The sequence below is a fragment of the Borostomias antarcticus genome (genome assembly GCF_949987555.1).
Source record: "Borostomias antarcticus genome assembly, chromosome: 23".
Lineage (NCBI taxonomy): Eukaryota > Metazoa > Chordata > Actinopteri > Stomiiformes > Stomiidae > Borostomias > Borostomias antarcticus.
In genome coordinates, this window is record NC_140256.1 from 8011438 (window position 1) to 8024626 (window position 13189).

At 47.2% G+C, this 13189-nt stretch overlaps 1 protein-coding gene across 1 annotated transcript; it reads left to right on the forward strand.

Moving 5' to 3' along the window:
* Positions 1-9728: 9728 nt before the first annotated feature.
* Positions 9729-12559, forward strand: lox (lysyl oxidase; the record flags this gene model as incomplete). Its single annotated transcript, XM_084457497.1, has 6 exons — positions 9729-10203; positions 10363-10471; positions 10981-11112; positions 11637-11793; positions 11966-12061; positions 12440-12559. 6 exons carry the CDS (start codon positions 9729-9731, stop codon positions 12557-12559), a joined length of 1089 nt encoding a protein of 362 aa, XP_084313623.1.
* Between the last annotated feature and the right edge of the window lie 630 nt (positions 12560-13189).

Sequence of the window (13189 nt, forward strand, 5' to 3'; positions counted from 1 at the left end):
AGCTGCGATGTTCCTTCAGCGCTTCAACCAGCGACTGGACTGGTCCGTGCTGGACTTGGCGCTGGTTAGCCGCCATTTTACTAGCCGCCCGGCCCTCTCGTGCGCTGTTTGCGGCTCTTTTTCGCATGCCCCCTCGATGTGCCCCAGGTCCGTGCCCGCGTCCGCTGCTGGGTCGAAGGCATCGGCGCAGGTAGTGTCTCGCCCGGCAGTAACACCGTTGTGCCACAATTTTAATGAGTATGTGTGCTCCTATCCTAATTGTCGGTACATGCATTGTTGCAGTTACTGCGGGGATGGGCATCCGAAGTCCGTGTGCCCGCGGCGGGCTCGTCCCGGACAGGCTGCTCCGAAGCGGCCGAAACGGGAATAAAACCTTCCACTCCCATCAACGTCCCCGAGCTGGGGAGGGCGTTGTCCAAGAATCCAAATCGTTGTTTTGTCGGTTATTTGCTGTCTGGACTGGTGCATGGTTTTCTGGCGGGGTTAGCCTGGCTGCCTGTTGTTTCCCACACATGTAAAAATCTGTTGTCTGCTGTTCGGGAGCCAGAGGTGGTGGACGCGCTGCTGGAGAAGGAGGTCAGGAAGGGCTTCATGATCGGTCCGTATAGCTCGTCTCCGTTTTCTATCGCGCGCTTTAGTCCAATCGGCGTTGCGACTCGTAAGTACTCGGGTAAAAAGCGGTTGATTATCGACCTTTCTGCCCCCCACGACGACGTGGTTCCCAGCGTTAACAGCCTGATACCCCTGCCTTCTTTTTCCCTCTGCTACGCGTCGGTCGATCACGCGATTAAGCTAATTACAGCGGCCGGTCGAGGTGCGTGGCTGTCTAAGGCAGACATCACGGACGCGTTCAAAGTGATGCCCCTCCATCCGTCGCAGTGGCATTTGTTCGGCGTCCGGTGGCGCGGCCTGATGTATTTTTCGGTTCGGCTGGCTTTTGGCTGTCGGAGCAGCCCCAAGATTTTCGACTCGCTCGCTGAGGCGTTGTGCTGGATCCTGCTGAATAACTGCCGACTACCGTTCGTTGTCCACCTGCTGGACGATATTCTGCTCGTCGATTATCCCTCTGCCGACCCGGGCCACTGTATAACGCCACGCAGGGCCGTGATCTCCCGGCTGGGCGTCCCTCTGTCCGACGAGAAGACTATCGGCCCGCTCACGCAGCTCGAGTTTCTCGGCATCCTCCTGGATAGCGTGAAATGCAAGCCTCTCTGCCCCTCGATAAGCTGGATCGGGTTCGGTGCGTCATGCGTGAAGCGCGCGGGCGTTTGGTTATCACTAAGCGGGAATTGCTCTCCCTGCTCGGGCATCTGAACTTCGCGATGCGCGTCATCCCGCAGGGCCGCTCATTCGTTTCCCGGCTGCTCGAGCTGGCCCGGTCCGTCGTGCGATTGCAGGACCCGGTCTGCTTTGACGAGGGCTGTCGTTCGGACCTCCGGTTTTGGTCCCAGTTGTGCGACGGATGGAACGGCGTTTCATTTTTCTACAACGACGGCTATGACTCTTCGGCATCCCTCCGGCTGTTTACTGATGCTGCGCCCTCGGTGGGTTTTGGGGGTATATTCGGTATTAACTGGTTTTCTAGCGCTTGGCCTACTGAACTGACCTCACAAACTAACCAAGCCAGCTCCACGGCGCTCATGGAGCTGTATCCCATCGTAGTCGCTACAATATTGTGGGGACCTCAGTGGTCTAGAAAACGTATTTTATTCTTCTGCGACAACGAGGCCACAGTAACAATAATCAACAATGGCCGTTCGAACGTTCCGTTCATCAACAAATTCATACGCCGCCTCACATGGCTGTCCGTGCAGGGGAACTTCGTTTTCCGCGCCGTGCACATCCCTGGCCTCGACAATAAAATCGCTGACTCGCTGTCCCGGTTTAATTTGCAGAAGTTCCGCAGTTTATGCCCAGATGCGGCTCCGTCCGGCCTGGTCTGCCCTCCTTTTCGGCAGACGGTTCTGGACTGAATGAAGCCCTGATGCCCCTCCTGTCATCCGCCTCCCGATACATGAGGGCCGGTCTAGCGAAGACCACATTAAAACAATACGATTCTGCATGGTCTCACTTCACTACGTTCTGCTCCTCATTCAATGCAAACGTCATGCCTGTGAATATTTCTATAATATCTGCATTCATAGTTCATTGTGTCGAGTCTAGGCGGCTGCGGCCTCAGTCGGTTAAGAGTGTTGTTGCAGGTGTTCAATTTCACATGCGATGCCTGGACCCCTCCACCGTTTCTCTGCTGGGGAACCCATCCATCCAGCTCCTTCTTAATGGCATCGCGAAAGAGCATCCCCAAGGCAATGATAAACGTCTTCCCTTCACTCGTTCATAGGTTAATCGCACGGTTGAGGCAGGGGTGTTTTGATAGTCACTCGGATTTAATGTTGGAAACAGTCATTCTCACGGCTTTCTATGGGTTCCTTAGGGTCGGTGAATATTCTACACGCACATTGTCATTCAACCCGGCGCACGACCTCACTCGGGCAGATGTCACGTTACACGCGCGCTATTTCGTCCTGCACCTGCAGCATTCAAAGGCGGACAGAGCCGGTGCCGGCGTGACCGTTTATTTATCAGGCAATAACACCTTGTTTTGTCCTCTGTCCTCCATGAGCTCCTACCTGACGAGCAGACCCCAGGCCGGTGAGGAGGAGCCCCTCTTCATAACAAGAGAGGCAAAGCCCATGACCGGAGCCTGGTTTGCCGCCAGACTCCGCACCCTCTGCCAGGCGTGTGGGCTCCCACCGGACCGGTACACTGCGCACTCCCTCCGCATAGGAGCGGCAACCACCGCCGCCGCCATCGCCCCGGTGTCTACCCTGAAGTCCATGGGCCGATGGTCCTCGTCTGCTTATGAACGCTACCTACGGCCCGGAGTCCAGGACATTCTGGATGCCCAGAGAGCTATGAGTGGACTGTGACATTGGGTTGGGGGGGTACTGCGTATTCAGGTGGTCATGTGGCTGGTGCACTATTAAATGTTGTCTGGCTCATCAGTCAGAGCGCTCTCCGTCAACCCTTCTGCGCATGTGGGCCGCGGAGTTGCTGGTGTGTTCTTTGGGGGGTAGTTTGCAGGTATTCCACCAGCGTCGGCCGGTGGATGCCAGAGTAGCCGCTAGCTGGTCTCTGTGGCTTTCCGTGGCGGGCGCCATGGACGCAGAGACACGAGGCTGTACCTCCCGCGGAACCCACGAAGCGTCGGCCCGTGGGGACCAGGGACTATAATGTACAGCAGTCCTCCTGTGGCAACTCTTTGACGGTCTTAGTGGGCTGAGTTACCTCCGAGCGTCTTCCCGATCGCGGCCCACTCTGATCGTCATTGAGGCAGGGGGCTAGATGCCGTTCCCCCTTCCTGGCTCTCTGGGCCAAGGGCTTGGCCCAGAGGGGGGGAACACCTAGATTGCCTCCCCCTGCTAACGCGCTCCACGCCGGTGGAAGGCAGGGGGCCCCCCGAACAGAGCACACCGCCAAAATTCATATGCATGTATTATGCCGCTTGTATAATAAATGTTCAAATTTGACAAAAGTGATCTCGACTGAACTGTTTTTACATCATACAAGAAAACAATCACGTTTATGACTCTTCCTGCAGTGGCCTCACAGCAAATCAAATAATCAAATCAAGCTATATTTATATTCCACATTTCATACACAAAGGCAACACAATGCGCTTTAAGAGAAGCAAACAAAAATAGTTCACCCAATTGAACCAATATAGAAAACTGTAAAAATTATTCCCTGACAGCACAGCCATCTCTCGGTGTCCCAACACCATAGCCATACTGTAAAACACATCACTCAACGCCCCACACTCTTGTCTGACACAAGCCCTTTTCTATAAGCATGGTTGTCAGTTGGCTCTGCTCCTCCACTGAATGCTTGGCTGTCTCTAGTGTTGTTTAGTGTTGATCCTGCCTTTGTGGACACAGACGTTCTCACACCAATTTTATTTTTATTTAAACCTTTATGCTCGAGAGGCACTGAGGTTGCTCTTATTTACTGACGATGATAATATAATAGTCTTCTCTAAGGGCATCTGTCTCTGTAAGTCAGAAATGCAGCTAGGCATGCTACTGTCTATACTTCTAAAGGTACCAGAGATTACTGTGTTCACAAACAGTATATTCTTTTCTCCAGATAATCTAGTTTGACTCCTCTTGAATGAGTCAGCTTTTCTTTCATCAACTCAGACTCCATGAAGGATCTCAGCATCTGTATTGGATGCAGCCCAAACTAAACGTATAAAAGTGTGATTCCCGTGTTCAGAGGAACAGAACATCAGGAGGCTGATTGCTGCTCTCCCCGGGACAGGGAAAGTTCTGCTGTTACCTTGGTTGCCTGGAAGATGGTTTGATGCTGCTCCTGTTACAGCCTGGGGTGCTGAGATGCTGAGTGAGAGCCACGTAGCAGAGCAGCCAGCTACAGTAGCCTACTCTCTGGCTCTGCTGTTATTCTGAGTCACACACTGTATATTACATACTGTTGACATTTGTTGGCTTTTATTATTGTCCTTAAGCTCTGCGTTGTGTTTTGATTTCAATAAAAGACGGCCCCCAATCTCACACAATACCACACAGTCCAGTGTTTCCTTGTTCTGATGTATCTCAAATAAATCTCTCCAACACGGGATTTGAGCGACATGCAAAAGCTGTTTATTCCAGAAGGTTTGACATACAAAAGACGATGTCTTAGTCTAATGTACAGTTGACCTCTCTGTATGCTGTCTGAACTCAAATCAAAGCATTGGTCTCATTGCAACATTCTTATGGTTCGGGTGTCCCCCCCCTGGGTTCCCTCAGCCCACCAACAAGTGTTTGATCTACATTACCGATGCATTATTGGACCCGTGGTTCTCTTTCACTACCTGTTTTAACCATCAGGCCCAGTCCTGGTTCTGTTTAACCCAGAGCTGGATGAGGTTTCACTGCTGGAGCTCAAGAGACCAAAGGGTCCTGCACAGCCTGGTCTGGTGTCAGTTTTCCTTCTTTAGTAGAGCAGGTCAGGCTCTGGACAGGAAGAAAGCCCCACCAAGGGTCACTGGCTGAAGTTTGTGGAGTTTTTTTTTTTTTAGGCTATAACAATATGAGTGAGGGTAAAAAAGCTGCTCAGCTTTCATGGACACAGCACTCTCATGCACATGACTCTGGGCGAGAGTAGTGCGTGCGTGTGTGGGCGGGGGATTGGAGTGTGTGTGTGTGTGTGTGTGGGCGGGGGATTGGAGTGTGTGTGTGTGTGTGTGTGTGTGTGTGTGTGTGTGTGTGTGTGTATGTGTGGGCGGGGGATTGGAGTGTGTGTGCGTGTGTGTGTGTGTGTGTTTGTGTGTGGGCGGGGGATTGGAGGCCCAAAACATATCCTACACTGTTGTTATGATTTCCAAAAATATCAAATTAGGCTTCTGGCATGCAAAAGAGCTGTCATCAAAACTGAAACGCATTAAAATGTTACGTTGAAACTCATCCGTGTCTTTAATGATAACGTGTAAACACCACCCGTCCAGAGCTTCATTCTGGAAGATAGGTGGAGGAGAATAATTCTCTAATATCATGCGAATCGAGCCCTGATCCAGCGTAATTTGCGTCGCAAATCACCTGAGCATATGGAGTGGAAACCCTTGGGATTCACATACTTGGCACGCGTAACTTGGGTATAGAGACATTTATCCATTAAAGACGTGGCTTTACTGCAGGGACTTTTTCCCATAGCCTTTGGCGATTTGCGTGACCATAATAAAGGGCCCTGTATGTGGACTACGTGGCTCTGTTTTGGTCACAGCATGTGTTGCAGCTGCTCTAGGTGTTCCAGCCTGCGCAGGTAGCGCTGCTGGTAAAAGCCTTCCCATTGTGTCTGCCGTTTCCACGGTGTTTATGTGTCCGGTTTGATTCAGGCAGCCCGCGGGGTTGAGGGAGGCGAGCTGCCTCGTTACCGTGGTGATTAAAGCCTGCAGATCGACCTGACACACCTGAAAGTCATTGCGGGACTGCGACGCATACCTTGTATATCCAGAGGGAAATGCCGAGCGCGCGATAAAGAGCTCTGGCTTTGATCTTTACACAGATGTTATAAAATGTTTTTTACTCGGCAGCTCAGATTTTCCTAAGAGCACTGTGGCATAGTGGTAAAATTCTACACATGCTACTGAGGTGTGTGTGTGTGGGGGGGGGGTATATACAGTGGCACAATATCATGTAGGCTACCCTATTTTATTAATCCAGGTGGGTCCCTGAGACTGAAATCCATTGAACAGAAATGCCTCTAGTGAATGGGTCCATGAGTGAAGTTCATATTATATATAATCTTTTCAATATTAAGGACGCTTGAATATAAACTTTTTATTTTATAAATATATTTTATAAACTTTTTATTTTATAATATATTTTAGTTTATTAATAAGGTACCATGTAGCAGGTGGTGATTTTCTAGCAGATGGCACCCCAGAATGGACGCATCCCACTGGAACATTTAGAATGACAGTGAATGTAACAACCACACAGCATGACAATTCTATGTATTATCAACAATTACAGTGGGCTCCAAAATTACCAGACAGGCCAATGCACAAACACTTAAAAAAAATCTAAACAATATACAGTATATAGAGAAAACTATTTACTAGGCTATATGTTCCACTGGAACCAACCAAAACCATTTCCTCATTTCATGATGAGAGCAAAATTGATGGCATAATGAATTCCAGTAAGTATCAGGCAATTTTGGCTGATAATCTGGTTGCCTCCACCGGAAGGCTGGGACTTGGCCATGGGTGGACTTTCCAACAAGAATGACCCAAACATACCTTAAGATCCACAAAGAAATGGTTCCTTGACAACAAAATCAATGTTCTGCAATGGCCATCTCAGTCGGCAATCGAAAACCTGTGGGCTGAGTCGAAGAGGGCAGTTAAAGGAGTAGTAAAGGGAAAATGCATGTTTAGCCCTGTTTTAAGGTTACTTATGATCATAGGCGATTTTACCCTCTGAGAGTAGGGGGGGCAACATTTTGACGTGAGAAAAAAATGAAAAAAAACAAAAAACAATTCTGACGTCTCGTCCCATCTATTTACGAAGAATACCAGTTGTGAACAGTATGCTAATAAGAAATCTGTATGACAATTCAATATGTACAACGCATCAAACTTCATCTAGACACCACGAGCATGTCAATATGACTTTATGACCGAGCACTAGGCCATACTCAACATCACAACATCAAACTGCAACTGCCTGCTGGTGCTAGCTTCCTCGCCGATGGTGATGTTGCTAGTGCTAGTGCTAGTGCTAGTGTTAGTGCTGGTGCTAGTGCTAGTGCTAGTGTTAGTGCTGGTGCTAGTGCTAGTGCTGGTGCTAGTGCTGGTGCTAGTGCTGGTGCTAGTGCTAGTGCTAGTGCTGGTGTTAGTGCTGGTGCTGGTGCTAGTGCTGGTGCTAGTGCTGGTGCTAGTGCTGGTGGTAGTGTTAGTGCTAGTGCTAGTGCTAGCTCCGATAGCCTCTGGAGCACTTCTGCATTCGATTGCACCTGCTGCGCTGTCATTTCGAGTGGTAGCTTCTTCATTAGCATTGCCAGATTTTATTTTATGAAGAAGTGGTATATTGTTTTATAGCTCTTTTTGCCATTATGAGCAGGTTGGCTAGTTACAGTCAGATCTCATTTTTTTCTACGGACGAGTTGTGCCATTAGTGGATTATGATTATATATATATTTTTAAAGGTAGCCTAGTTTAAGTAATAAATACACTTTTAAAATGAATGCTGATCTAACACAAACTGGTACAAACCACAATTATGTATTTAATAATTGTGTTAATTAGTAAAAAAAAAAAAGTTTTTATTTTTTTTATTTTTAAGAATCTGAGCAGAGTTGGGCTGTCCAATCACTTGACCCCCCTGCCCCCCCTATAAAATCGCCAATGCTTATGATCATATACAATGGTTCAGATCAAAACGTTGACAAAACTAGCATTTTCGAGAAAGTTGATAATTGCTCTACCACCGTTTTGGTCATACAATGGATGTGGATGGGCACCGTGAAAAATCTTTCAAAAACATGTTAAACCCTCGATTTCAAAGACAAGAAGCTCACAGAGGGTGTAATTGGTGTCCAAACCCAGATAGGCAGAGATAGTCCATGTTAGTGCAGTGTACACAGTGCATAGTCAGGCAGCATGTGGGTGAGCTAGTTTGTCTTTTATGGTGTTTTAACTGGGACAAACTCCTCAGTTGGTAAAGTGCCTCAATTTTCGTTTTTTTAAGCATCCTGGGCTCTCTGCTGGAGACCAGAGGAGGACATGGAACAGAGGAGGATAGTGAGGTTTTACAGCATATATGAAACAGGGGGAGGTGAAGTTATGTAACTGAGTGACAAAAGTGTCCTTGTGAATCCCAGGTAGTGGTAGCAAGTAGTTGGTTAAACTCACTCGTCAAAGGAGCACTAACAGTTCCTCCAAGTGGGACATCCCTATTGGCGCAACTGTTAGTGCGTCCGCCTCACAAGCCGGAGAGAGGGGGGTCAAATCCTGTCTTGGGCAAGCCCTTAACATGGGTTTCCATTATATTGTCTATTGGTGGTTCGTCCATAGTGATAGGATACTCAGAAGAAATGTACATGATGTGTTATTATGCCACGGTCAATATAAATACAATAATCCACAGGTGTCTTAACTTCCATAAGAATCCTGTGTCAATATATTTTATGAACTTTAATCTAAAGTTGATCTAAACAGACTTTCTGGCCAGTAGCCTATTTCATTGCCCATGAAGATGAAGTATGCCTAGGCCAGACAAGAACAGCATGTGAAGCTGGGAACACCACAAATTATATCTCAGCAGAGAGGGAAAGGAGAAAACAACTATCTTAAAGTATAGTGTACAAAAACAGTTTCCATTTCATTGGGTTCTTATCTTCAGAACAGTATGAAGATGAGATAGGTTCAAATGAGACTTTGTTTACAGCGTGCTTTTTGAGTAGCCTATGTGAAAAAACAAATGAAGACCCTTTATTTATTTATTAACTTGTATGCAGTGGTGGATATTGCTTCAGCATATACAGCCTTTTTTTTGTTTACATAAAACATGTTTACAACATTGTTTTTGTTACAGTTAAATGGGCTACGGATCACTATAGGGTCTCCCTCAGGAAAATATGTTTAATACCCGTATTCACCCAAAAAAGCACAGAAGAAAATAAGCATGATCATGACGTTTCCACGTTTTGCTGCATCTTCATGTATTCCATTCCAGATACTGGGAGATGGGGTCAGTGGCTGTGAATATGACCCCAGGGAGCCTAACTCAACTCAACTAATTTCTCACTATTTTATCATAGACATAATGTAGGCTACTGTAGCCTACAGGTCGAACCATGTAGGCCAATCTCAACAACAGTTAGGCTACTCTCCCAATTCTCTGGCTTGCATGCAACCATGAACCCGAAACACAAACGATAGCCTAAATCTCGACCCCTCCTCCTCCCAACCCCAACTCAACACGCACTAGCAGGATGCGAAGCTGCCTGAACAACATCCACTCACTACAGAAACTGCCTTTGATGCTGTGCGGTTGGTTATGAAACATTTTCTAGATTTCTCCCTATAGGTTTATTTAAATAATAGAATGAAGGGGTTTGCCTTTCTCCGCTTCTTATTGTCGTGTACCCAGTTATGTTTCCTTAGTTGTGTTTTGGATAAAGTTCTTACTCAGGATGCGTCGCCACCGGCGTTACGCCAGAGAATGAGATGGCAGCACAACGGACAAGTCTTTAGCATAGTCAGCCACGGTGCCCAGTACCAGCCGTCCGGTCGAAGAAACCGACAAGCAAGTTCAGCTCAACGGAACCCAGTCGTGGTCCTCAGCAACATTAACGAGACGACAGGAGAGGCAGACGCGCGTGGCTCTCCAAGGCGGCTCGCGCTAGGTGCACGACGCGCCGCTGCGCGCCGGCGTCATAGCGGGGCGCACAGGCTCCCGAGACTCCAAGGGACCAGCGAGGCTGAAACTACCGATCATATCAAGAATAACGAATATCCCACACCCACGGGTTCTCCACCGCTGAGACGGGAGGACATGATGGTCGGTGATGATCCGTACAACCCCTACAAGCCCTCCAACTACTACCCCTACTATAACTACTATAACTCCTACTACAGACCCAGACCCAGAGCCAGACCCAGGCATGGCTATGGTACCAGCTACTTCCAACAGGGTGGTAAGAGAACACCTCCTCTGATCTCTGGTGTAAATCATATAGGCTTATTTGAGTGCTCCTCTTAAAATTGGAAGATCTATTTAAGTGTCATTTCCCATCATGTCCTTTCCATGGATCAGTGATAGGCCTGTTTGTATTTGTTTTATTACTGCCCCTCAGGTCTCCCTGACCTGGTGCCAGACGCCTACTACATCCAGGTGTCCACCTATGTTCAGAGAGTCCCCATGTACAGCCTTCGCTGTGCTGCTGAGGAGAACTGCCTGGCCAGGTAGCTACCCTCCTGCAATTGCTCTGGACATACTATATGTGCTTGTAATAAAATAACAACAACAACAATATTATTATCATTATTATTATTATTATTATTATTAATAATAATAATAATAATAATAATAGTACATTCTATTTATCTAGCACTTTTCATATCTAATTAAATTACTATGAGAGAGAACTCAGCATATCCCCTGTCATGTTAAAACACTTCTCATTGTGGCACACTGCAGTTTAAAGCTTAATTAAAGCCATACTGGGGAGCTGGAGCCTTTTGATCCATATGACCAGGTTATGCCATGTGGCACACAATTAAATTGTTAACGTGTGTGTGTGTGTGTGTTTGTGTGTGTGTGTGTGTGTGTGTGTGAGAGAGAGAGAGAGAGAGAGAGAAAGAGAGAGAGAGAGAGAGAGAAAGAGAGAGAGAGAGAGAGAGAGAGAACTACCAGGTGTTGGTGTGCCATATGACTGTGTAGTTACCTAGTCCTGCAATCTGCTCCTGCCCAGTTCTGCCAATAATGTTCACGACTACGATACGCGGGTTCTCCTGCGGTTCTCCCAGCGTGTGAAGAACCAGGGGACTGCTGACTTCCTGCCCAGCAAGCCCCGCTACTCCTGGGAATGGCACAGCTGCCACCAGTAAGTCACACAACCACGCAGGGACAACCACACAGAGACAACCACATAGAAACAACCACCCAGGGACAACCACACAGAGACAACCACATAGAAACAACCACACAGGGACAACCACACAGAGACAACCACATAGAAACAACCACCCAGGGACAACCACACAGAGACAACCACATATAAACAACCACCCAGGGACAACCACACAGAGACAACCACATAGAAACAACCACCCAGGGACAACCACACAGAGACAACCACATAGAAACAACCACCCAGGGACAAGCACACAGAGACAACCACATAGAAAGAACCACATAGAAACAACCACCCAGGGGGAACCACACAGAGGCAAATGCACAGAGACACAGGTAGGAATAGAGGGTAGTGTAGGGGCTGTGGATACGATACTCTAAGGCTTGGAAGTTGCTAAAGGGATACTGATATTCCATCCCCTCCAATCAGGACAGGGCTGTGTGGGTGTAGAGGTATGAGAGCGGTGACGTCATTAACGTGCGCCTGTCCTGCAGCCACTACCACAGCATGGACGAATTCTGCTTGTACGAGCTGCTGGACGCGCAGTCTCAGAATCGCGTTGCAGAGGGACACAAGGCAAGCTTCTGTTTGGAGGACACGTCATGTGACCCTGGATACTACCGGCGTTTCGCCTGCACCTCCCACACTCAGGTCTCACAATCTAGAATCCATTATTACCCTCAGTGCTTTACTTGGGTCGGAGCCCACAGGAGTTGACTTGCAGCACCGTTTGAGCTCCTGCACCGGCACCTTTTTCAGTCGACGTCAAGCACTGCTAACCCTGTACTCAGTTATTACTGTTAGGTTGATTGTTTGTGTCCAGGGTCTGAGTCCAGGCTGCTATGACACGTACAACGCAGACATCGACTGCCAGTGGATTGACATCACCGACGTGAACCCTGGGAAGTATATCCTCAAGGTCGGTCACCGCTCAAAACCGAGTTAGACCCTGTCATCTGGGTAGGACTGGGAAAATGAACACCTGGCTCCATTTCAGTTCATGAGTAAATCAATGCATTGGTCCTTATGACTTGTGTACAGTAATGGGCCTATTATATGCTTTAGTCAGTTGGTAGGTACTGTAGATAAGTACCTTATTAATCCCCGATGGGAAATTGCACTGTTACACCAGCCATATTCAAGGGACATCAACATAAAGTACAGAAATGTGCAATTATAAATACATTATACACTATATAAATAGACTACACAATACAATACAATATACAGAAATGTTAATATACAGATAAACTGTGCCAAGGAATGAGTCCATCTCCTGTAACTGGTTGTGTTTCAGATTACAGTGAACCCAGGGTACCAGGTTCCAGAGTCGAACTTCAACAACAACATTGTCCGCTGTGATGTCCAGTACACAGGCACTGCTGCCCATGTCTCAGGATGCTCAATCACTTCGTGAGTTACAATAGGGAATCAGATCATACAAAGATCCCCTAGAAGTACTGCATGCCCAGGGGTCCATTCCGTGACGTCTCAAAGTATACAATATAAATGTATAAGTATACAAAGTATGAATGTAGGTACACAATATAAATGTTAGCACTGGCGTGTGATAACATGTGTTATTATTACTGATCCTGCTGTTTGTTGGCCTCCCTGTCCAGACACTAGGAGCCATTCTTCAGCAGTCTGGAAACAAGCCACAGACCCAAGGTGTCGACATCTTCCTGCAGAAGAGCAAAAAGACACCAAGACACCAAGCTATGACATATTGTACTGTCTTGTGTCCTTTGCAGTATAATCTGTTTGGACTTTTTTTCTCTGCAGTTCTTGATTTTGAAACTTGATTTTGACAACATATCTGATTCCACTAGAAAGGATTTGTTGTAATGCCTGTAATGACAAAAGTTTAGATATTACTGTAATTTAACATTTTATGGAAGTTATACAGTGACAGTTTATGTTGAAAGACATAACAGCCATGTTTTGCTTTATTAAAATGTCTAGCTTTGAAATATGGTGCTACTTTTAGAGATTGCAGGGTTTAAATGTTATGCTTATTGAGTCTATATTAAGGATTATTGGGATT